We start from the raw sequence: 26,796 nt of genomic DNA, 5'->3' as shown, positions 1-26,796 counted from the left end.
AGCTGAAGGGGTTACTATGGTTACCAAGGTTACTATTCCTCGGCAGAAGTTTGTAATGGATTTTCAGTATCCGCTCATGTAAGTCAGGATGTAAGTTCTGGACACTATGCAATCTTATCCCCAGCTCTCCACATAAGGCTGATGTGCTTTGAAAGCAGTTCCCAAATGTAATGCGTGCTTATCAAGTATTGTCTGCTGTTATAAGCATCAGTGAGATCAATATGGCGGACAGACGTCACTGTAATTATTGACTGAGAAAAGTCTACACTTTACGCAAGTCCTGGTCAACTTAGAGAGCATTTAGTTATTGAGAATTTGGGAACCACTACACTTATTTTTATTTCCTCTTACCACCCCCCAATACTTAACAATGCCATGTCACTCCCGTGTGTGGACCCGCTGGGGAGCGGGCACTGGGAAGACCTGGGGAGCGGGCACTGAATACAAACAGTGTGAGCACTTCAACATGTAGCTAATCAGTGCGAGGTCCAAGTGTCATCAGTTTTTTTCATACATGGAGAAATTAAAGAAACGTTTCTCCACTCTGAGAGTCCGTGAAAATCGAACTGCACTTGGATGTCATCAGAGTCCGGTCCGATATTTTCATGGTCCCATAGACTTGCATTGCCGATTTTGATCCGGCCATCCAATCAAAATCAGACATGTCGCCGATATTTTCCGCATCCCACTTTGTCCGAGTTAAAAATCGAACGTGTGCACAGCCCCATACAATATCATAGTACGAGTGTTATCTGTGAAAACCACAGAGCACTCATATGAAAAAAATCTGACACCTGCTTGAGCCCTAAGGCTCACAATCTAAATTCCCCATCAGCACATCATTGGGTGTGGGAGGAAAGAAGAGAACCTGGAGGAAACTCGCACAGCTTCTGGAGTGTTAACCTCTGAGCCACCGTGCTGGCCATACACCAAGCAAAATGTCATACTTGTTTATGTCCCTTTTTAAAATGTTATGTGCACTTTTTGCTACATTTTTTTGACTTTTTTTTTTTCCTTTTACTAGTAGTCCTCTTTAAAAGTATCCCTTATTTTTTCTGCATATCACTTCATGGTCCACAAGCTAACCTTGTATGGGTGTGATCATGCAGCCATGTGTTGGGCTACCTTTAGAAACTTAAAAGGGTCGTCTAATCTTTCCTCAGAAGCTCAGCACAGGTGCTCTCCTGAAGATTGTCCGCTCAGGCCAGTGGTGTGACCTTTGAACTCTCCTATGCTGGAAACTGAGGCAGCATTACCTCTGCAGTCTCGTTAGACCCCAGGGGGGTACGGAAGCCGGCAGGATCAGGCCAGCGGCAGAGCTGCAGTTGCAAGTTGTATAGCTACCTGCTTACAGGCACACCCTCCTTGCTCAGGAGACCAACCACTGATGATAGACTGCACAGGTAGCAGTAATCTATACAATTATGAATCCCTCTGTTCTGGAGAATGGAGAGGATTTTTAATGAGATATAAATTGGAAAGTTGCTTGTTTTTTTGTTTTTTTTTCCCATACACTTTTTAATTCTGTGACTATTACAGCCCATTAGAGGGCCTTACCAAGCACTGATGGGCTAGTGTATCGGCGCTCATTTACCTACCTGAATAGGATCATTCTGCCTCCATAGAGTATCATATTATAGGCAGCACATCCTCTGTGTACACAGGGCTTGTGCTGCCGATAACTGGGCTTTTTTTTAAATTTCATTGGCAGTAAACAATTCGATCACCCGACGAACAAGTTCTGCTCCTTCTGCTCGTTGGGTGATCACCAGCATGTTTACATCAATGGATAATTGGAAACAAGTGCTTTTATGAACCCTCGTTGGTAGATTATCTACTATAAGTGCACTCTTAGGTCTGCTTAGCGTCTGGGAGACCATCTAATGTGTATGAGATGGAAGCTGCTTATGGCCTATTTAGACAAGCCAATCTACAATCAAGTATACTTAGAAATGATCTTCCTGGTAACTGGTCCCTCCAAACGCACTAGCAATCACCCCAATAAGCAAAACACTTGTTCGTCGGGTGCAATGAGTCTGTAAGCACAGCGTGACTGTTCAAACCTACTACAAGCAGTCTGTGCAAGTTTGGTAGCCAAATGATTTCTGCGCATCTTTGGGTCTAACCTGCCAGAGCTTCCAATCAAAGGGTGGGGAGTTGGTGATAGATGGGGGAAAACAAGTAGTTGGCCATGATAAGGATGCACCAAGCACTTCTACTTGGTTTGAACAGTCATTCTGTGCTGACACTCCCTGTTAGAAGGCGTAATAATCATTTGATAGCAGCAGATCGCTCTGTGTAAACAGGTAATGTGCTGCTGACACAGAATGATCATATTAACGATCGTTCTGTGCCCATAAAATTTGTCAGCCTGTGTAGACAGGCCACTAAATGACTCTGTTGGCTTGTAATCTGCTTTTATTGTGCTGTGTAAACCTTCCCTTATTCTCCATGTAGATTCCACATGCACCCTTGGGCAAACTGAGCGTGCATATGTATGTTTTTTTTAATTAGGATGAGTTGCCAGCAAACGGCTACGATATTGAAAGTAAATGGCCTGCTTTTCTTCATTCTCATGAAAGCATTTCGCTCTTTTGTAAAAGGATGATTTAAGATGTTGTAAAGTGAGTTTGCATATGCTGGATGAAGGCTAGCAAATTCCACATGTAACAGACAACTTCTGCTGTGTGTAGATCTGCTCTTGGGATTTTACAAAAAGGTCTTTTTTTTTTACATTTTGTTGTCTTCTGTGTTGCTTCCGTGATCATCCCCTTTTTTGTCTCATCGGTTCTTAAAAAACTGAGGCAGGGTAGATGAGAATAGGACATGCTCTGAGTCTCATGGACCGGAGACATGGATCCATTTTTAAAACTGATCTCCGTATGGATCAATGAAACAGTTTGGGCCAGTGTGCTGTCTGAGGACATGAAGGACAGCACCCAGATGTGTAAATCTGACCTTCATCTCAGAATCCTATGGATCTGGTATAGGGATGCCACTGATTAGTCTGCTCTATTGACCATGTGTACACCTCTAACTTCATAGAGGATTTTCTGTCACTGTCTGTTTGAAAACAAAGAAATTGAAGCATTTTTACAGCAGTAATAATCCCTAGAAGCATTGCTGATGTACAGTGCCCACCGAGTGCCGTATTTAAAAGTCTAATAAGGCCTGTTCAGATGTCATTGTTGCACATACTTGATGTATCCGTTTTCTTTCACAGATACAACACGCACCCATTATAATCTATGGGGCTGTGTGAATGAGGCCTTAGGATGTATGGTGGCACCCAGTGGCTTCCATGATTTGTTATGGCCTTTACACTGCTTATTAGTAGTATCTTGCAGTTGTTATTTATCATTGATGCTTCTGCAGTGATTCTGTAATGAATCTATAAGTCTTGCACAACAAAATATGTTAAAATAAAAGTACCTTTTGATGTGTTTTAACCTCATTTCCCTTTTTCCCTATACAGATGATGAAATTTGCCTGGGATAATTATAAGCGAAATGCATGGGGATTAAATGAGCTGAAACCTATCCAAAAACAAGGGCATTCAAGTAATTTATTTGGTAAGTAAATTCGGCTTTATAAAGGCAATGCAGCAGTTATAGAATGAGAGCAGTGGTGACTGGCGTATTTACAGATTACACAGGTAAAGATGCAGATAAGCCTAAAATTCCATAACAAACTTGTTAAAGGGGTTGTCCACTACTTTATATCCCCCCCCCCCCCCCCCGGTGCCCCTAAGAAATTCAGCATCAAAAACGATAGCGCCGCTCACAGCCATTATCAGCAATAGAAGGTATTTACAAGAAGTCTGAGGAGGCCTGGGGGGATACATTGGGAGGGTGGGGGAAATGAAGTAGTGGACATCTTCTTTAACTAGGCTTAGATGTTTTTCTTTCTAATCTGTTTGTGTTTAGTATTTTTTGAGTTATACATGCTTTACAGTTTTCTTTCTGCTTTTTCCATCTGTGGTTTTGATAATTTAGTGATAAACTCTTAGGTTGTGTGCCCACTATGCGTTTTCCAAGTGTTTTTGATGCGGAATTTCCGCAGCGTAAACGCTTGAAAAACTCTTGGTAATCCGTGCCCCATGATCCCCAATGAAAATCTGCATGTTCTGTGCCCATGCTGCAGAATTTTCCGCAGCGGATTTTCCTTGCGGAAAAATCCGCAGCATGTCCATTATTTGTGCGTTTCTGCATGCGGATTTGAGGTCACAATGCATTTGAAAAACGCAAGTCAAATCCGCATGTAAAAACGCTGCAAAAACGCTTAAAAAACGCATGTAAAATCCGCAAGCGTTTTTACTGCCAAGAACATCCAGAAACGCTGCGGAAATTTTCTGCTTCAATTCTGCATCGTGGGCACATACCCTTAGACTACGCTGCTCGTTTTCATAAATACCCTTGACTAAAGCCTTAGGCTATGTTCACACGTTGCATGTTTTGCTTCATTTTTTATGCAAATTAAATGCTGCTTTTTACAGTACCCGCAAAAGCTGAGATTTCAGAAGCCTCATGCACACTTTTTTTTTCCCCCTGATTGAATTGGAAAACTGCTGCGTCTTTAAAGGCAGGTTATAGGTTATACTTTCAGCATTTTTTCAAACAAAGAAAATCCAGCAAGGAGAGCATAATATAAATATATATTTTATATTCCGATTTTATATATTATAATGATAAAATGTAACTTTTATCACTATACCATTAAAATACAAAAATAGGAGCCAAAAACCACAACAAAGTGCATGTGCTCAGGATAAAGATGGTTTAATCTCACCACTATCAGTTCATTTTCATGGAGCAGCGGACCAGATGATTTGGAGACAAACGTTACATGGGTGTACAATGGTGGGGGTAAGGGATAGGGTATGGATCCTACGCTTCCCTGTTGTGCCCCTGCATTGCTCACGCCCTAACAAGGGCAGTCCCCAAGGTTGAGACTATTCAGGGTATAACCCATCAGAATGGCATAGTGAGACCCAGCTAAAGATGTAGTTGCCTGCAGAAAAAACTCTTCTAAAAAGCAACGTGTGAACATAGCCTTAGGGACCTTGAGAAGTCAGTGGGATTTTGGGTATTAATTTAGCACTGTAAAGACCATGCAAACGTTGCAGCAAAGCCAAATGGTGGGCTGTCTGCATAGAATCGGTTATCAGCAGATCCTGTCAAAATTGTCAATGTCCTCCAACGAGAATCGCGTGTCTCTAGTGCCAGTTTTAGAGGAGAAATAAGAGCTAGGCTTAAGGTTTAATAAACTAATCTGCCCTTTAGTACCATGGTTAATCTTCCATTATGAGACATGGGAGATGAGTCATGGGAGTTGAAATGTCATTTGTCATGGAGTGATTAGAAGCCTCAAGTTTAGGTGGGAGAACAAGAAATAAAGCCCCCTGAGTAACTAACACACACACACACACACACACACACACACACACACACACACACACACACACACACACACACGGATTTTATCTAAAAGTCAGCAAAATACAAGTTTTTTCATACTTTTAATATCACCGCTTAATGAAATATTATGTCCACAAGTTTTTATTTTCATACTAGGAAAGCAAATAAAAATCCAGAGTTTATGCTCCCAGTAACCTTTTAGAAGTCTCTAAAATATGTAATTACCTTCTGCGAGTATTAAAGTTTTCTGCCGATTTGTGAAGGCTTTCCCCCTCACACAATATAGGACTTTCATCCGTCAGTGTTCTGGAAAGTCATGTTACTTAAGCACTCACTGAATTGCACATTTCATTGACATAACGGGAAGTGATCACTGTTTGCAGATGTCTCTTCATGTTTACTGTTCCTTTGCCCTGAGGTTCTTTACTGGGAACACAACTTCATGTTTTCCTTAAAGAAGGAGCACATCTTTGCTTTACCAGCGTGACATATTCGAGGGCTTTCTAAAATCTGCAAGAAAAACCTCCCTGAAGTTTTCCACTTGCAGGTGCACAGTTTATCTGATTAAAGCTATGGGCAGTATATTACATTTCTCCCACTTGTTTTTCAATCATGGCATCTTCATGTGCTCTTCATAGACCTTGTGTGAGACTAAGCAATAGAGGGTAGGCTACACCCTTAGTTACGCTATATTAGGGAATGGTGTTACTGTATTATCATAAGGCATACATATGAAAACTGTATACAATCACCTCCCCATTCCAGGGTACTGAAATAATGGAGATATTGTGATGTATGGAAACTACAAACCCAACTATTCGGTAGACAATGCATAGATCAAAAAATATAATCCAGCACCAATAAAAAATGAAAATTAAACTCCGTTGCATAGATAAGTAAATGCTGAGAATCTGGAGTGGTTTGAAATCTGCAGCGTTTCGCTAGCTATAGAATGTTTTGGAATTGTTTGTTTTTTTACTCTTTGGTTGGTCCTGGATTATATTTTTCTGTTCCTTAATAGATCTATATGGCCTTCTGCCCATGGATTATTTATTATGCTTGCTTATATTGCGTCATTAATTCCACATAGCTCTACAGACATTATCATCTCTGTCCCCATAGGGAACTTACATTGTGAGCCCCTATCAGTATGTCTTTGAAGTGTGGGAGGAAACCCACGCAAACACTGGAAGAACATACAAACTCCTTGTTCTTGGTGGGATTTGAATCCAGACCTCAGACCCTAAAAAAGCAATAGTGCTAACCACTGGGCCACCTTGATGCCTATGGTGTACAAATCCGTAAAAAAAAAAAAAAATGGCATTTACCTTTTTAATGCCCTGTTTATGCAGCTATTTCCGCTGAAAGCCTTGCTTTTATGGAATAATCTCTCTGCACATGCAACACTCAACAGAGCATTGTACAGCAGCACAAGGTGTCACATGTGGCTCTGCAATATAGAGCTGAACAGTACTTAAATGGAATGTCACAATTTTTTTCTCTAGTGTTTGGAATATATGAAAATTTGATGGGATAAACTTAAATAGTGTACTTTTTCTCCTTTTTATAACTTTTTAACTCCGCCGCTGTAGTCTGCTATTTTTATACGCTGGTGTATGAGTGTCAGAATACGACACTTACACACAACAAATACGGCAGCCCCAGGGCATAGAAGATAGGTCGGACACGACCACACACTCCTCTGCTGTGAACTTTGCACACCTCCTGGTTGTAGGTGGTACCATTTCATTGTAGCCCAGCACTTCTATAACTCATCGAAAAGACTCGGCCAGCAATTCATTATTTTTGTTTTTTTGTAAATCACTTTTTTTTTTTTTTGGACTTGTGATTATTGCGGAGTTTTCATCAAAATAGAGCAATACGATTCATGGATTTTACACCAAGATTCAAATTCCTTTTTCTCTGACTTTAACCGGTTTTTTGACTGTTTAGCTGGACAAGTTGCTCGTCTTGCAATATGTTGCCAAAATAACTGGCGTACATAAAGTTACTCCGTCGGAAACTTGAATAGGGTTGCACCAAATTTTGTGACTTTTTAGAAAAGTCACATTTCATGAATCTGAAACCACAAAAGACAACATGGGAAAAGGGGCAAATCGCTTGGTGAATTTGTCACAAATCAAAGTGATACTGAGAGGTATTCATGGTAGAAAAACTGGTGGAAATGCAATGATGAATCGGGCCTTCAGTGTACACATACCCTAAACGGCATGCTGATCAGTGGACCTAAAGAGACGAGAATGATGTCTGTAAAGCGTTGTGGAATTATTGGCGATATAGAAGGGAGTCAAAAAAATACCAGAGTTTAAAGTACATACATTATTATTATTTTTTTATAGATCTAAACATTGCTACTGATATGCTCTGCTTTTTGCTATTTTACTATTCTTATGGTTGTTTTTTAATTAATTTCTCAAACTTGTGTGGAATTCCTTCCATTATATTTCTAGAAGCAAAACGGAGGAAATCAAATCTCCAAAGAAAACCCAATGTGATAGTATAGTATGTGTAGTAATTGAGAGAGCGACAAAGAATAAATCTAGATCAGTGCAAAAACCTTAGTATGTTTCTAAATGGTTGTAACTTTAGGTAGGTTAAAGGTCTGTTTACACAGACCCACCATCGGCACGGTGAGCTTTTACTGATCGGTGGTCATTTAAATGCCTGTTTTCACAGGCAGACCAAAGCAAAGGATGTGACTTGAGCTATGTACACTACAGTAGTCATGGCACATAGGCGGCCATAGTTCTCGACAGTGCGAGTCCTGTTTACACAGGACAATGTTCAGCCGAAAACAAAAATTTTTTGTGCTGCACAAAAGATAATTTCACCCACTGAACAAGAATTTTGCTAACTCATGGGGAGTTCAGCAACCTGTTTACACGATAAGATCATGAAACAAGTGTTTTCAGCAACACCCATTTACAGTTATCATGCAGTGTAAATGCCCCTTCAAGATGTGACTTTCTCTTAAAAGCTGATTTACTTTTAAAGGGAATTGGTCAGTGGGATTTAACCCACAAAACTATTTATACGTACATGTAGCTCTCTAACAGAGAAGTCCAGCAATACCTTTACATGGCCAGTTCGATCATTCATTACTGAGAAATCGGTGTTTGACTTGATAGGCATTGAGGCTGTAGAGCTATTTGTAGATCTGAAGGCTGTCGCTCCAGATCTATTCCCCGCCCAGAACGGACTGTCTAGTTAAAAGTATTGCTGGACTTGTCTTTCAAAGAGCTACATGTGCATAAAAATAGTTGGGAGCGTGAAATCCTGCTGACAGATCCCCTTTTAAGGTCTGTAAACATTGCTGCCTATCCAGCTTGATAAGCAAAATAATGATCTTTACTAATAATGGTGTCTTCCCCATTCTCTTGGTCCATGCAGTTACACTGCTACTAAACTGTAAAATGCTTGGGTGTAATGTGTTTATTTCATAACAGAATTGTTACATGATGCTTGTTGCTGGTTATAGTGACTCTTGACTTACAGGGCACTTGACTGTCCCCTTTAAAGTGTTGTGTTTGTAAAGTGTTTTTCTTGCTCTCGAGGCATTTGTTGCTTGCTAGTAATTGTAGAGAATCGTATGTGTGGCATAATGTGCATGTTAATGATATATAGTGAAGGTATCCCTGCCCTGTAGATGAGTTTCATTCATCAAATTCAGGATTGTCTGCAGCTTATAATCTTACTGATTAATTACTTAGATTTCATGAAAACCTCTCGCTAGTGCGAATCATTAAAGCAGACAACACACTTTTTTCCAAAAGCTGCTGACCCCAATTGCTTGAGTAAAGGTGTGGCTTACCGCTTGACCAAAGCTCTACCCATGAGTGGCGGGACAGTGGCGGCATGATTGTGAAACAATGACCATTGCAGTGGATTCATCATGCAGCCAGCCGCCACCCTAAGGAAAGTCAGGCTAAAATTTGATGTAATAAAAGTGCATATTGGGCCAAGGATGGTCAGACAATATTGCTCTGCTCACACCTGCAATGCAGCCTCTGTTTATAACAAATCCGCTGAACAATGCATAACGCCAGTGACTGATGAACCCCATTAACTCTTATTTTTGTCAAATATGATATGGAGCCTTTTCCAAAATACTTATTATTTTTTTGATTTTAAATCAACCTGCCAGCTTGTTTGACTTCTAGAACAATAACCACTCTGGGGGTAACACCTGAGATCGGAGGATACAAATTTTGATCCAGATCCTACCCAGCTTATCTTTGCCTTAATTGACAACTCCGACTCCTTTGGTGCCAAGTATGTTTACGTATCAGAACACTAGTGCTGACGAACAATACCAGGGGCACACTGCCTTGCCTTCTAAGCGACTTGATTACAAATGGAGTCAATTACTAGTTGGATACAGAATGACCCTTGGCTATCAAATAATAAGTCATCGGGGACAGTGCGTCTGAGTCCTTTGGGTAATTGAGTCTGTATTGAATAAATACAACACTCAAGTGGCTGATCTTAGAAGCTAAATGTTCAAGAATGGAGGCCAAGGAAGTTGCAGAATAAGACACGCACCTCTACTTGTTTTCTATAAAAACCTCTGGTTTTATCATCAAACATGGTGGCAAATGTTTATGCTTCCAGAATTTACCTAGGAGTGTAGGGGCCATCCTTTATTTTTCATCTGCTTCTTTGAGTGTTTCAATTTTTTTTTCTTTATAATTATAATAAAAATCACTTTACCTTGGTTTCATTGGACTCTACAATATTTTATTAGTATCCAATTTACTAGAATATCTTAATTCTTAACTGTGTGCAGTCGTGTTTGCTCGTATTGTAGCAATTTCAACAGGGTTTTAAACATGTATCCCGCAGCTGTAGGAGCACTGCCTGCAATGAATGCCTTCCAATAATCTAATGTTATTACTGCCGTCAAGAAAATCAGCGCAGAGTAATAATGTGGAACAAATGCTTCAAGCGCACTGTCAAAAATGTGATGGAATGCGTTAAGAGTCGTGAAGAACTAATAAAACAAGAAAACAATGTGCTCCCTACAAAGAAGCCTGCTTCACTTTGGCATGTCTTTCTCCCCTTGTCTTCTTAGCTATAGGACAATAATGCTATTATTGGTGCATTGACATCCAGTATCTTTGATGAACCACTGTAATGCCTGTAGAGCTAGATTATAAATCAATTCTGGAGATTGAGAAGATTTGCACTAGAATTAAATGACCAAGACAGTGTAAGCATAGAATAAACTTAGGAGAAACCTTTTGTAAAGTGACCTCCAGTGATTGTATTGTTGGCATTAATTCACATCAAAATCATTCTTTTTATGATGAAAAGGTTGAATTTAGATGTTTATGTTCATATTTAATATCCTTTTCCAAATTGAAAGAAACAAAAGTCTGCTTGAACTCTTACACTGTGATTAAGGAATATATACAGTAAATAACTGGTACTTGGATAATAGTTTTTGATTAGAAAGTGTAAGTCATCCATCCATGACACTTCATATGGATTGTCCCTAGCGCTAATGATTTGCCTCTTCATGTGCTCCAACAGACCCCATATGAACCGGGAATGAGATGGGATCCAGGCTTAAGCCGGCCATACACATTTATATGGCTGTCAGCAAAACAATTGTTTGGCTGACAGCCATCTGTCAACTCTCCCATACATGAGTGCTCGTTCAGGCGAGTGCTCCTACAGTGGGGAAAAAAAGTATTTAGTCAGCCACCAATTGTGCAAGTTCTCCCACTTGAAAAGATGAGAGAGGCCTGTAATTGACATCATAGGTAGACCGCTACTATGAGAGACAAAATGAGAAAACAAATCCCGAAAATCACATTATCTGTCTGATTTGGAAAGAGATTTTTTTTCAAATTTTGGTGGAAAATAAGTATTTGGTCAATTACATAAGTTCATCTCAATACTTTATGTATCCTTTGGCAATGACAGAGGTCAAACGCTTTATGTAAGTCTTCACAAGGTTGGCACACACTGTTGCTGGTATGTTGGCCCATTCCTCCATGTAGATCTCCTCTAGAGCAGTGATGTTTTGGGGCTGTCGCTGGGCAACACGGATTTTCAACTCCCTCCAAAGGTTTTCTATAGGGTTTAGATCTGGAGACTGGCTAGGTCACTCCAGGACCTTGAAATGCTTTTTACGAAGCCACTCCTTCATTGCCCTGGCGGTGTGCTTGGGATCATTGTCATGCTGAAAGACCCAGCCATGTTTCATCTTCAATGCCCTTGCTGATGGAAGGAGGTTTGCACTCAAAATCTCACGATACATGGCCCCATTCATTCTTTCATGTACACGTATCAGTCGTCCTGGTCCCTTGGCAGAGAAACGGTGCCAAAGCATAATGTTGCCACCCCCATGCTTCACAGTTGGTATGGTGTTCTTTGGATGCAACTCCGCATTCTTTCTCCACCAAACACGAGGAGTTGTGTTTCTACCAAACAGTTATACTTTGGTTTCATCTGACCATACGACATTCTCCCAATACTCTTCTGGAACATCCAAATGCTCTCTAGCAAACTTCAGACAGGCCCGGACATGTAATGGCTTAAGCAGGGGGACACATCTGGCACTGCAGGATCGGAGTCCCTGGCGGCGTAGTGTTACTGATGCTAGCCTGTGTAATGTTGGTCCCAGCTCTCTGCAGGTCATTCACTAGGTCCCCCCCCTTGTGGTTCTGGGATTTTTGCTCACCGTTCTTGAGGTTATTTTGACCCCATGGGGTGAGATCTTGTGTGGAGCCCCAGATCGAGGGAGATTATCAGTGGTCTTGTATGTCTTCCATTTTCTAATTATTGCTCCCATAGTTGATTTCTTCACACCAAGCTGCTTGCCTATTGCAGATTCAGTCTTCCCAGCCTGGTGCAGGGCTACAGTTTGGTTTCTGGTGTCCTTTGACAGCTCTTTGGTCTTCACCATAGTGGAGTTTGGAGTGTGACTGTTTGAGGTTGCGGACCGGTGTCTTTTATACTGATAACAAGTTCAAACAGGTGCCAGTACTACAGGTAATGAGTGGAGGACAGAGGAGCCTCTTAAAAAAGAAGCTACAGGTCTGTGAGAGCAAAAAATCTTGCTTGTTTGTAATTGACCAAATACTTATTTTCCACCAAAATTTGAAAAAAATCTCTTTCCAAATCAGACAATGTGATTTTCTGGATTTGTTTTCTCATTTTGTGTCTCATAGTTGAGGTCTACCTATGATGTCAATTACAGGCCTCTCTCATCTTTTTAAGTAGGAGAACTTGCACAATTGGTGGCTGACTAAATACTTTTTTCCTCCATTGTATGTCATCTATGAGAAATCCGATGGCTAACATGTCGGCTTGTGGCTTATCTCCAGGAGAATAATGCGATTGGCATTACAAAATTGGATATGTGTGATAGACATCTCCCCATCCCCATACATTAGACCGTTGATATCTGAGGTTTCGACCAACATTGGTGCAATGGGGTCTTTAGTTTTTAATTTAAACCTTTCTGGGAAAATGGGTGTCTAAAGGTGCACATAAAATAGCCAGCACACTTGTAGTATTAAAGGAGTTTTCCACTACTATTTGACCTCCTTTCATATATCCTTACTCTTGCTAAAAATCAGTTTTGTAATATATTTTTATTACCTGCTCTGCTTTTGTTAGTACATGTGTGGGTCATGTATTCTTCTATCATGCAAGTTCTGCTACTTCCAATCTGAGAACTGGAATCAGACGAAATGAGAAGAGCACGTCATTGGTGGGAGTGGGTCTAGCCTTCAATGAGTGACAGCAGTCACATCAGACTTCACTTTCCTCCCTTGCTTGGAACCTGACGAAGCTTTTGAGTGCTGGCTCTTCAGTTTCAAGTGCTGCTTGTTGTTAGAAAACATATCACAGTGCTTTTTAGGAGCAGGCGCTTCAAAGCATCAGAAGGATCCAGACAGAGGAGGAGAGTGAAGCCTGATCTGACTCTGCCCAAACATTGGAGTTCTGGCCCTTCAAATTAGAAGCACTGCAATGTGCTGCTCATCATTAGAAAGTATAGCAAAGGGCTTGTCTGCTGAAGGGCAATCTTTCCAAAGCATCTGCAGAGTCAGTCTGCACCACACATGACCAATTTCAGATCAGTCTTCACTTTCCTCTCTTGCTTGGATCCTTCTGATGCTTTGAAGCGCTGGCCCCTTCAGTTGAAAAGTGCTGTGATATGCTTTCTAGCAACAAGCAGCACTTGTCAGCTGAAGGGCTAGCACTCATCAGAAGCATCCAAACAGGGGAGGAAAGTGAAGTCTGTGATCTGAGCATGCATACTCAGACTGCTGTCGCTCATTGAAAGGCAGCCCTGCCCACACCAGTGACGTGATAGTCTCATTTTGTCCGATTCCTAGATCGGAAGTAGCAGAACCTACAAGACACCAGAGGAATATTTGACCCACACAGATGCGTTCACAGAAGTAGTGCAGGTAATAAAAGTATATTACAAAAGTGATAGGAAGAGTTAAAACATATTTATTAGCCACAGTGTATTAGGTTAATACTGTAATTGTGCAGGAACGTTTTTTATGGGCTTTTTTTTGTGTGTGGTGTGCATTGGGATGCGTTGCCAGCTCCTGGACTTGTACATCCATATCCACCTATCTTTCCCTAAAAAGAGCTAAGCCTGGATCCCATCTCTTCCCCAGTTCACATGAAGTCTGTTTGGGCACATGGATAGGTCAGTCATTAGGGTTAGTACTATTCTGATAAAGGTACACCTAGTCCTGGTTAGATGGCTTTTACCGTTTTTGATTAAAAAAAAGTTTACTAACTATTTTACGTTTCCTACGTATGTAGCAATAGTAGAACTCTTGTATTCATTAATTGCAGTGTGCTGGCACATACATGAATGAAATCCCTCTAAGTATTGTGCAGAAAGTAGCCTTCAGAATAGAGCCATAAGTAGTATGTTAGTTATTGAGTAAAATGCATATGCTGGAGCTTCCCAACTACGGGATAGAACCCCCCACCGATCACATGAAATGGGGTCCTAAGTGACTTAACAGACGCATCTTTTGCCTCAGATGTCACCTAGATGAGCTTACACCTTTTATGGCACGAGTCAGTGCCCATGCCTTGCAGCCCCTTTCATTGACTATTGGCTATTGTACTTTTTCCCTCACAGACCCATCATGTAGAACAGTATGAGAACTATAAGCTCAGAGCTGTGTACTGTAAATATTAGTTTTGAGAAAATACAGAATTGACTTGTTCTTTCAGCACGAATCTATCTGAAATAGCTCTCATAGGAGTATACTGCTTTTAGAAGTTGTGTAATGGCTAATGGAAAGTGCGGCTTATGAAAACTTTATGGGTTTCACTGGGTTTTATCAACAGATGTATTTTCTGCATTTTTTTAATTCTTTTTTTATTGTTCTATTTTTATTAGAGAACTCATCATTTTTCTTTAAACTATTTTTTTTTTATTTGGCTATTACAATAGAGCTGCAGAACAGATGCAGGCACTGATGATAGGACTACTGGTGGGCACATTTTCCCCCCTCTATGCACTGGTTATCCTTCTAAACAAGGGCACATTAACTAAGGGATGAAGAATTATTGGCCATTGAGTTTGATATCAAATGACTCTTCATATCACAAAAAAGGACCTGCAATGACGTCTGTTTAGTGCATAGGGACACCCCTCAAGCGCATTTATTCAGATTTTTTTTTTTCATCATTTGCTTTTGAACCTCCCTAAATGTAGAGCATTCGCTTGCTGAAGATGGAGCATAGCTGAAGCTTTTCACACACCTGCCATTCATGCAAGGAGTAGTTGCTGACTATTACATTTAAGGTTTCTATAATGCCATCTCTTGCCATAGTTACATAGGTTGGAAAAAGACTACCATAGGTCCATCAAGTTCAACCTTTCTCCACCAACTGTACATTTTGTCACTAAATTATATCTATCTATCTATCTATCTATCTATATCTATCCCAAAATGTTGTGTACTGAGAAAATTATCCAGCCCTTTTTTAAAAGCTGTTATAGAATCTGCCATCACTACCTCTTGAATGTGAATTTCCAAATTTAATAAATCTTAACATTTCATAACTGTGGGCTGCATGATGTCTTTTCCTTCATATATAGGATGCTAGATGTTGTTAAATACAACCCCTGGCAAAAATTATGGAATCACCGGGCTCGGAGGATGTTCATTCAGTTGTTTAATGTTGAAAAAAAGCCGATCACAGACATGGCACAAAACTAAAGTCATTTCAAATGGCAACTTTAGGGCTTTAAGAAACACTAAAAGAAATCGAGATAAAAAATGTGGTACTCAGTAAGGGTAATTTTTTTCAGACCAAGCAGAGGGAAAAAATTATGGAATCGCCCTGTAAATTTTCAATTCCAAAACACCTGCATCAAGGTAGATCTGCTCGTTAGTCTGTATCTAAAAAGGAGTGATCACACCTTGGAGAGCTGTTGCACCAAGTGGACTGACATGAATCATGACTCCAACAGGAGAGATGTCAATTGAAACAAAGGAGAGGATTATCAAATTCTTAAAAGAAGGTAAATCATCACGCAATGTTGCAAAAGAAGTTGGTTGTTCAGTCAGCTGTATCTAAAATCTGGACCAAATACAAACATGGGAAAGACCGGAAACTTAAAGCAAGATGTCTCCAAAACAGGAAATGCACAACAAAACAAATGAGGAACGAATGGGAGGAAACTGGAGTCAATGTCTGTGACCGAACTGTAAGAAACCGCCTAAAGGAAATGGGATTTACACACAGAAAAGCTAAACAAAAGCTATCATTAACACCTAAACAGAAAAAAACAAGGTTACAATGGGCTAAAGAAAAGCAATCGTGGACTGTGAATGACTGGATGAAAGTCATATTCAGTGATGAATCACGAATCTGCATTGGGCAAGGTGATGCTGCTGGAACTTTTGTTTGGTGCCGTTCCAATGAGATTTATAAAGATGACTGCATGAAGAGAGCATACAAACTTCCACAGTCATTGATGATATGGGGCTACATGTCAGGTAAAGGCACTGGGGAGTTGGCTGTCATTACATCGTCAATAAATGCCCAAGTTTACATTGATATTTTGGACAGTTTTCTTTTCCCATCAATTGAAAGGATGTTTGGGGATGATGACATCATTTTTCAAGAAGATAATGCATCCTGCCATAGAGCAAAAACTGTGAAAACATTCCTTGAAAGAAGACACATAAGGTCAATGTCATGGCCTGCAAACAGTCCGGATCTCAATCCAATTGAAAATCTTTGGTGGAAGTTGAAGAAAATGGCCCATGACAAAGCTTCAACCTGCAAAGCTGATCTGGCAACAGCAATCAGAGAAAGTTGGAGCCAGATTGATGAAGAGTACTGTTTGTCACTCATTAAGTCCATGCCTCAGAGACTGCAAGCTGTTATTAAAGCCAGAGGTGGTGCAACAAAATACTAGTGATGTATTGGAGTGTTCTTTTGTGTGTCTGCGTCCCCACCATAAAATTCAGCGTCAAAAGTATGCAAAAGAACAAGCCTGATGCATTTTGGAAACGAGTCCTGTGGACCGATGAGGTTAAAGTAGGAACTATTTGGCCACAATGATCAAAGTTACGTGTGGAGAAAAAGGGGCACAGAATTTCAGGAAAAGAACATCTCCCAACCATTAAGCATGGGGGTCGATCAATCATGCTTTGGGGTTGTGTTGCAGTCAATAGCACGGGGAAGATTTCACGGTAGAGGGGACGAATGGATTCAATGAAATTTCAACAAATTCTTGATGCAAACATAAAACAATCTGTGTAAAAAAAAAAAAAAAAAAAAAAAAAAAAAAACCCTGAAGTTTAAACCCTTCGACCTTGGGATTTTCCATTTTTGCATTTTCGTTCTTTGCTCCCTTTGTTCCCAGAGCCATTGTGTTTTTATTTTTTGGTCAATATGGCCATGTGAAGGCTTATTTTTTGCGGGACGAGTTGTACTTTTAAATGCCATTACTAGTTTTACCATATAGTGTACTGGAAAACGGGAAAAAAATTCCAAGTGCAGTGAAATTGCAAAAAAAGTGCAATACCACAGATGTTTTGTTTTTTTTTGTCACGTTCACTGAATGCTAAAACTGGTCAGGTCATTACGAGTTCGTAGACACCAAACATGTATAGGCTCTTTTTTACTTAAGTGGTGAAAAAAAAAATCCAAAGTTTGCTAAAAAAAAAAAAAATTAAAAAAATGGCGCCATTTTCCGAGACCCGTAGCGTCTCCATTTTTCGGGATCTGGGGCCGGATGAGGGCTTGTTTTTTGCGTGCCGAGCTGATTTTTTTATTAATACCATTTTGGGGTAGATCCGATGTTTTGATCACCCGTTATTGCATTTTATTGCAATGTTGTGGCGACCAAAAAAAACGTAATTCTGGCGTTTAGAATTTTTTTCTCATTACGCAGTTTACCGATCGGATTAATTCTTTTTTTATAGTGATAGATCGGGCGATTCTGAACGCGGCGATACCAAATATATGTATGTGGGGTTTATTTTTTATTGTGATTGGGGCAAAAGGGGGGTGATTTAAACTTTTTATATATTTTTTTTTTTTCATATTTTTTAATTTTTTTTTTTTTTTTACTTTTTGCTTGCTTCTATAGTCTCCATGGGAGACTAAAAGCAGCACTTGTTTGTTCGCCTCTGCTACATACAGATGATCAGCAGATCACCTATATGTAGCAGAAATGGTCCTGTGCTATGAGCGCCGACCACTAGGTGGCGCTCATAGTAATCTTTACATGACAACCACTGGAGTCTGCTGCACACCCAGGGTTGCCATGACCACCCATCGGTGACCCGCGATCACGTGACGGGGTCACCGATGGGCGGGGCTAATGCCGCGCTTCCGGCGCGGCGATGTTAAATGCCGCTGTCAGAGATTGACAGCGGCATTTAACATGTTAACAGCTGCGGGTGGATCGCGATTCCACCCGTGGCTGTTGCGGGCACATGTCAGCTGTAATAATCAGCTGACATGTGCCTGGTTCAGTGCGGGCTCAGCGCTGGAGCACTCACTGAACTGGGGGTGCTGGCCTGGGGCGTACTAATATGCCCTGGGCCAGTAAGGGGTTAAAAGAGGATGGTTTCTACAAATGGATAATGATTCTAAACACACATCAAAATCCACGATAGACTACCCCAAAAGGCACAAGCTGAATGTTTTACAATTGCCCTCACAGTCCCCTAATCTGAACATCATTGAAAATCTGTGGCTAGACCTCAAAATATCAGTGCATGCAAGATGACCAAGGAATCTCACAGAACTGGAAGAATTTTCCTAGGAAGAATGGATGAAAATCCCTCAAAGAAACAAGAATTGAATGACTATTGACTGGCTACAAAAAGCAATTACAAACTGTGATACTTTCAAAAGGGGGTGCCACTAGGTACTAACCATGCAGGGTGCACAAACTTTTGCATTGGCCCAGGAAATATGTCATCTTTAACTTTAGCCCTTTTAGAGATCATTTCATCTTCAACTTGCTTCACTGTTCACAATAACAGTAATTTTGACCAGGGGTGCCCAAACTATTACACTGTATCTATCTCTGTATGTGTTCTAATATTGATCATTGAAAAGGACTACTCACTGGACTTGTATGCTCAGAATGAGAAGAGATTTATACCAATACATTACAGGCTATGCTTTTAAAGGGGTATTCTCATATTATGAAAATGGTATAGTTAACACATCATGAAAATAAGCCTGGTTGCAATCTGCTGTTATTCTCCAGTTTACAGAGCTTTTATCCTACATAGTATACGGCTTGTTGCCAATGAGCCTGGTAGATTGTGTAGTAGCTACATTACAGGCTGAGGAGTTAACTTCTGAAATACCAGCCACCTCTCTCCTGCACATTTCTATACAGCATTTAGTTGCTCACCTCATTCCATTTCAGCTCCTAATCTGTTATCAGTCCCGCAAAATCCCAATTGCTTGGCCCCCACCATTAGCGGTTTCCAGTGCAGCTTTCATTGCTTACCTAAGGCATGTACTTGTTAAAAGGCCCAGTCATGTCTGTATGTAAATATCTTGATAAGTGTAGACTTCAGAAGAAGCACTGACAAGATATTTTATGTGATACAGTAACATAGGCTCAGCAATAGGACACTACTGAACCAGAATTGTCACTCAAGGAGGAAAGCCCACCTTCAACTAGCGGGCAAGGAAGTGAAAGGCTGTGCAGAAGGATGCTGCTGAATAACCCTTTATACTTTCTATCAGTCTGCTTAGCTTCTACTGCCCTATACCAGATGCCCACAGATCTGACTATTTTCCAGTGTGACAGATTCCCTTTTAATTAAAAATACACAGATGTTTTTCTTCAAGTAATTGATCCTGAGCTGCATTATCAGACACAGCTGATTGATAAGATTGTGTTTTGTTCGTTTTTTTCTCCCTGCGGGAAAGCAGCCATTTTTTCCCTAATCTTATATAACCACTTTTAATGCTGCTTCAGCCATGCTGCTAAATTGAAGAGTTACAAGGGTAGAAATGTCAGTATCACAAAGGGCACACATACCCCTATTGACTCTTCAGCCAAGCACAGACTCCCCTGTTTTCTCTACCAGTCTTTTACAATACAGGCTGCTTTGACAGTTTGATAAGTTCTGTGTATTCTTACAATGTACTATTCATTATACGGTTACTATTATCCCTGTATAAAACAGAAATGGTTTGAAAGAATCCTGTAAATCTACCAGAAGTAAGATCTAAAATGTACTGAAATGGCACAAAGATATAATTACCAAGTTTGTCCCTTTAGATTCAGTTGAGCACATGTAACAATATATGCAATGCCCATTTTCTGGTCGTATACGTCTCCTGGGAAGGATCAGCACATGGTTAATGCCTGGGGATATTCTCGGTGGCCAAGGTTAAGTGCACTCTTTACTTTTTAAAGAACATGTTGAATAATCCGTACATCCGGACACTTGTTACTATAATTGATTATTAGAGGAAGTCATACAAATATGCTCATTACATTATCCCATCAATCTACAGCCAAGGGCACTTATGTAGAGGAATCAATATACAGTCAGAATGTGTTGAATGCTTTTGTATACACATAGTAATTCATGTTTGGAGGGAACATGTATATAAATTATTGCTTGTGTATTATGCGTGGTATACATATCTGCAAACAATTCAAGATTCTGTTAGCAAAGGGCAGATGTCTAAAGTCCATTCAATACGATGCTAATAATAAAATAACACTAGCTCTGGTCCACTTGGTAAGTTGGGCATATGGCTGCTTTTTCTCTTGGCACATCACCTGTGACAGCAGTACTACAACCTTTGAGTTATAATAGACTTTCCAGTATAGTACAGACTTGATGTAGGAGCCTGAAAGGAAAAATCTTAGTGTTAGTTACATATTTATGTACATTAGACAAAAAAGAAGAAAAAACTATCCAAAAAAAGAAAAACACAAAAAAAACCTTGCCAACTTCTAAAAACTTGCCATCTCTGTCCCCATCCTGTGACAGTGGTGGCGCGGCTGAATTATATATTTTTTATATACTTTAGATGAAGGAAATGTTGTGAAATATCTTCTATAATATGTTTAATGTGCTTTTTTTTCCTGATTTATAAAATATACATTATTTCAGGTAACATTCAAGGAGCAACAATTGTGGATTCTCTTGATACTTTGTTCATCATGGGAATGAAGGATGAGTTCAAGGATGCTAAAGAATGGGTGGAGAAGAACCTAGACTTCAATGTGGTGAGTCTGATTGCTTTTATTTAGTATCCATTTAGTCCACTCTTGCATATCTTTGGTCCAAAGTTAAAAATATAATATCCAATGCATTTTAGTCTAATTGTGTTTTAAAGGGATTGGACACTTTAATGCCACCAAAACATGTCCCACTTGCTAATTTAAAGATAATTACGGTAATATATAGGTAATCTAGGTCCTCCTTTGTGAAGTTTTGCCCACTTGTTAGTGCAGCCTTCCTCTAAGACTGCACAGCTAATGGGAGGACAAGTGACCAGACCTGTCCCATCAGCCGGTGCCATTGAAAAACCGCTTACCCATGTGCCGTGAGGAGGCTGATGAACAAGTCTAGTCATTTGCTCCTCCATCAGCATCCATTTTGTGGACAGAAATGATATGCAGTCTTTGAGGAAGGCTGCTATTTTATGTACAGAAGAACCTGTATAGGTATTTTCAGACACCCCATATGTGGAATCCTTGTAGACACAAAGAATGAGATGGAGACCACTCTGGCCCCAAAAGCAGTTTCCTACCATGTTTTCATTTCTATGTAAGCGGCTGAGCGACTGACCATGGCTTATTAGCAGAGCTATATGAGCTCATATAGATTCGCTAATTATTGTAAGCCATGGTCATTAGGTCAGCCTCTTGCCGAGAAAATGACGATAGGATAGTGCTTTTGGGGCGAGAATGGATCCTTCTTGCCCTTTGTGCTCCTGCACGTATGCCACATGTGTGATGTCTGCCCCTGGAGCACAGGGTATCAACTTTGATATATATTGTATTTAACATACATTAAGGGTAGATAACCATGTGTCCTTTGGAGGTCCAGCAATGGTTTTCCACCCATTCTTTTTTAATAAGCATTTTAAGATGTGTTGAAGTGGTTGCTCATGCAGTAATTTTCCCCTAAGGTCTATCTGAGATTTGCTTGGCAGTTTTTCCTCCAGTGTACTTTTTAAAAGGAATCTGTTGCCTGATGTTTCCAAGCCCATCTCAGAGCAGCGTGATGTAGGGGCAGAGACCCTGATTCCAGTGATGTCACTTACTGGACTTCTTGTTGATTAAAATCACTGTTTTAACTGCTGCAGATCCACTAGTTCTCTAAATGCTGAGCTCTGTATAACCCCAGCCCACACCACTGATTGACTGCTTTCTGTGTACACTGTGCATAGGCAGAAAGCTGCCAGTCAGTGGTGGAGCGGGTTATACAGAGCTCATGTGATATGGAGGACTACATGGTAGCAGGTTTATTAATCCTCTAGTGATAATCTGCTAATAAAACTGTGATTTTATCAAACAGCAAGTAGCCCAGCAAGTGACACATCGCTTGATTGTAAGTGACACAATGTAAGCCCATTAAGTGACTCACAACCCTTGTGACATATTCCCTCTAACCTTTTCACGACTCTTGACGTACATGTATGTCAAGTCGTGTCCCTACCTTTGATGTGGGCTCACACGCCCAGCTCACGTCTTCCTGCACGTGATGGCTGATATAATCAGCCATCATGGGCCTTTACCAGCCGATGGTCTTCGACCAGAACAGTTAACCTGTTAAATGCAGCTGTCAGAGATTGACAGCGACATTTAACACGCGCCGGCAGGGCGTGCGTCGTACCATGTTCCCATTGGCGCACCCGTGCCTTGATTGCGTGGTGTCAATGCATTGTCATGACAGCCGGGGTTCTGCTGATCTCCCCAGTGCCTGTCATTACAATCCGCCTGTGGCTGGCTTTCATAGGAAGTCATGATTTATTTATATTTTATAGTTGTGTGTGTATGTGTATATTGACTCTGACCCTATCTTTTGTATTAAAGTTGTGACATTACCTATTCGGAATGTTGGTCATTGTAATCCTGTCTGTGATGATAATGAGACTTCCGAAAAAGTTGTCTTCAAAGAACAGGAGATAGTCTAAAATAGCCCCACAGGCATTGTGAAAATTGCAAGATTTCAAAATTATTTAATTTTAAATGCAGATTGTGATATCAAAAATAAAAACATACCAAAAATGAAAAAAAAACAACACAAAAAAACAAACTAATTTTGTTCATATTTTTCCTTTAAAAGAGAGACATTTTACATGTAGTGCCACTTCACAAAGATCATGGCATGGTGTGGGAACACAATTAAGTTCATTGGCTCACGCTGCTGCTGAAAACCACAGCAGCCATGTGCTGCTGCAGCCGTTCATTGTTGCCCTGAAAAATCACTTTATTTTGCAGGAAAACAGCTTTTTCACCTGCAGGACAATGCAGCTGATCTTAATGGCCCTTAGATTTTGCAGGTGAAGCTGCGGTTTCCCTGTAAGATAAAGTGATGTGACAGCTATGTGTGAACGCAGGCTTATCTTATATCCAGTAGTTATGCCATAATGGCCATGAGCAGAAAAATCCATTTAAGTTGTCTTCTTGGCAAAAGCTACTTTTTCCTGTTCTTTTTTTCCAATGTCGTGATCTCCTGTCCTCTTCATTCATGATCAGCAGTTATAATAAGAGGTTTGTGTACCTGTTAATCTGTGCAGATCTTATAATTTTCAGATTCTGATACCTGCAGCACCTTGCATGAACAAGTGGCATTGGTTTTGTATAATAAAGGGAACAACTGTTTATTTCTATCAGGCTTTTCCGATCTATTTTTTATATTTTACATAGGAAATACAAAGTAGAGGGCTCTATTTGAAGGGCAAGCTCTTGTAATGCCAGCGCTGCCTCCTATTACAGCAGCTGTCACACGTGTGCATTGTATTCTGTGTGCATCTCTCGCTCACGCTAGTCATCAATTAAAGGAGGCAGGCAGGAGCTGGCGGACCTGCGTGCAGCCTTTTCTCTTTTCTCTCACTTCTTTTTCTCTATTCTGTGTGTTCTTGAGAGAAGCGAAATGAGAAGAAAATGAGATGTGGAGGGGGCCAGAATGAAGTGGTGCCGGGTTATAATATACTGTTTGCTATACATTCTTATGCATTATGTAGCTTCTTCACCTCGTGATGTGCATATGTGATTCTGAATGTTGTGGGGTACGCTTCTTCTAAAATCAAATCTCTAACACCTCTTTTAGACTGAATGTGGTACAATCACATGCACCATATGTATAAGACAACTTATGTTTTATCTTATTTTTTTCCTTTTTCTCCCGTTGGCTATGGTGCTAAATTACTGCAGTCCTGTATAGTGTCTAGAACTCCCACCAGACCAGGCACACAGCGCTTTCTTTCTGCAGCATGCGTTCACACAGGAGCGCGCGACCGGCCTCTAACTGCCTCTGTTGAGCAATTAGTCCGCGTTTAGTAGTTTGCACATATGAAGTTGCCAAGAGTTATAAATCTTCCCCCGAGTAATGTGAAGCCTTCTTAAAATTAGAAGTACCCTAAAGTGTTGGTACAGTAAGCAGGGTAATGTGAATTAATTTAGTCCTCGGTCATTGGTGAATTTTCCCATGATTTTAATGTTTTTTGTCATTGTTTAATACCTTCCAGCAGCTTTGTAAATCAACCGTGAAATTTCTACTGGTGTGAAAATGAGTCTACATTTCTCTTGGGGAAAAGTATTTCCCAATATGCATGCTGTAGCTTCTCCAACACTCATGTATTCTAGAAATGTTCCATGTTATCAGACTAGAATGTATGGGAAAATAGCATTTTGCTTTCATTTTACTGACCCTTCCAGAACCCAGTACTCTGAAGGCTGATCATAGATCACCGCCAGTTATTAGACTCCAGTCTTATACATTTACTACCAGTTCATTTTGGAACTGAGTTTTTGTTCTGGTTCATGTACTGTTTGTGGTTCATGTACTGTGTGTTTGTGGTTCATGTACTGTGTGTTTGTGGTTCATGTACTGTGTGTTCATGATCCACCAACTTAGGGTGGTGTAGAATAGAGAATTATACTGTTCCAAGGTTCTGGCCTTAAAGAACTATTCACAGGGAAGTGGTCAGCAGGTTTTTCTATCTGAGATCAGCATAATGCAGGGGCAGAGAGCCTGATTCTAGGGATATGTCCCTTAATCAGCAGCTTGCTGTAGTTTCAATACAATCAATGTTTTATCAGCAGAAGATTATCACTGCCGGACTAGGTGTTACAGGCAAGGCAGTCAAGCTAATCTGTGTAACTCCGCCCCCACCACTGATTAGTAGCTCGCTGATAATTTACAGTATACACAGGAAGCTGCCAATTAGGTGTGGGTGGCGTTATACACAGCTCTGTATTCATACCGCTGCTACATCTAAAGCAGAGAAAACAGGGATTCTATCAAAACTGTACCAAGCAATCCAGTAAGAGATACATCGCTGGAATCTGGCTCTCTGCCCCTAAATCGTGCTTCTCTCAGATTACATAGCTAAAAGCTGCTGATAGATTCCCTTTAAATATAATTTTGCATTTGTGCCCCCATTTCCTCACTTTCCTTTTCTTTCCCCCTCTCCTTTTTCGTGTGATCTGTTAGGGTGCCACTGTTCCACAAGGAGAGAGCTTTTTATCAGAATTCTGCGCTTCGTGCATGCAAGAAGAGCGAGCAAAGCAGAAAGTGTGATCAAGCTTAGCCAAATGCTGCTGGCTAGTCGATGGAGAAGGTCAACTGCTCCTGTACAGCAGGGTGACATACAGGCTGCATTTGTTAGCTTTGTGGGTTTAAGGACCTCTAGTGAACAGTGCACCTTGTGAACTTGTATTTAAGGAGATAAGAATAAAAAAATTAACAACTTTTGGATGTCACATGACCCCGATACATCATCAGAAATGTGCCTTTAAAGGAATCTGCCATCGGTTTATGCGTCTTATAAAATGTAGACAAACAGATTCCAATGCTGTCACTTACTAGGCTCTTTGTTTTAGTGATGATAATATCCGTAAAACGAGCTAGTCTTCTCAATGAGGACCTCTGTCTAACCCAGTCTACAGCATTCAGAGCTTTCTGCCTACACTTTACATAGGCAGTAATCTGCTAGTCTATGGGGATGGGTGGGAATGGAATGGTGTCATTTTAACTGATCCTGCCTAAATATCCTTTACAGCACAAATCTGCCCCCCACTACATGATTGTGGGATGCTGATTGATTACTATGGAAGCTGGGGGCCTGCTGAAGGCCACTGTGCCTGCCATAATGACTGTACTCTAGTGAAGACCAACCTGTGGCTGGGATTCATAGGGGACTGTGACTAGAACAAACGGTATATACTGCAATATTGAATTAGAGTATATAGTACAAATGATCACGGGTTCAAGTCCCTTATAGGTATTACAAAAAATAACCCCTTTACCCCCGGAGGCTGTTTGCACGTTAATGACCAGGCCAATATTTACAATTCTGACCACTGTCACTTTATGAGGTAATAACTCTGGAACGCATCAATGGATCCCCCAGATTGTTTTTCGTGACATATTGTACGGCATGACAGTGGTAACATTTCTTCAATATTACTTGCATTTATTTGTGAAAAAAAACGGAAATTTGGCAAAAATGTTACATTTTGCAATTTTCAAACGTTGAATTTTTATGCCCTTAAATCAGAGAGAGATGTCACACAAAATACTTAATGAATAACAATTCCCACATGTCTACTTTACATCAGCACAATTTTGAAAACAACATTTTTTTGTTAGGAAGCTATAAGGGTTAAAAGTTGACCAGC

The 26,796-nt window shown here is 40.4% G+C and overlaps 1 protein-coding gene across 1 annotated transcript in view; it reads left to right on the top strand.

Annotated features, from left to right (window-relative positions):
• Positions 1-26,796, top strand: part of MAN1A1 (mannosidase alpha class 1A member 1) — a 202,408-nt gene that overhangs the window by 47,871 nt on the left and 127,741 nt on the right. The window contains exons 2-3 of the mRNA XM_073675943.1: positions 3,476-3,572; positions 21,053-21,168. Coding sequence (XP_073532044.1) covers positions 3,476-3,572; positions 21,053-21,168 — 213 coding nt within the window. The remainder of the gene's footprint in view (positions 1-3,475; positions 3,573-21,052; positions 21,169-26,796) is intronic.

Source organism: Phyllobates terribilis, unplaced genomic scaffold, assembly GCF_046119375.1.
Source record: "Phyllobates terribilis strain yellow unplaced genomic scaffold, ASM4611937v1 Scaffold_3__8_contigs__length_932513732, whole genome shotgun sequence".
In the NCBI taxonomy this organism is placed as follows: domain Eukaryota; kingdom Metazoa; phylum Chordata; class Amphibia; order Anura; family Dendrobatidae; genus Phyllobates; species Phyllobates terribilis.
The sequence above is the reverse complement of the archived record's forward strand: the minus strand, read 5'-3'. Positions and strand labels throughout refer to the sequence as shown.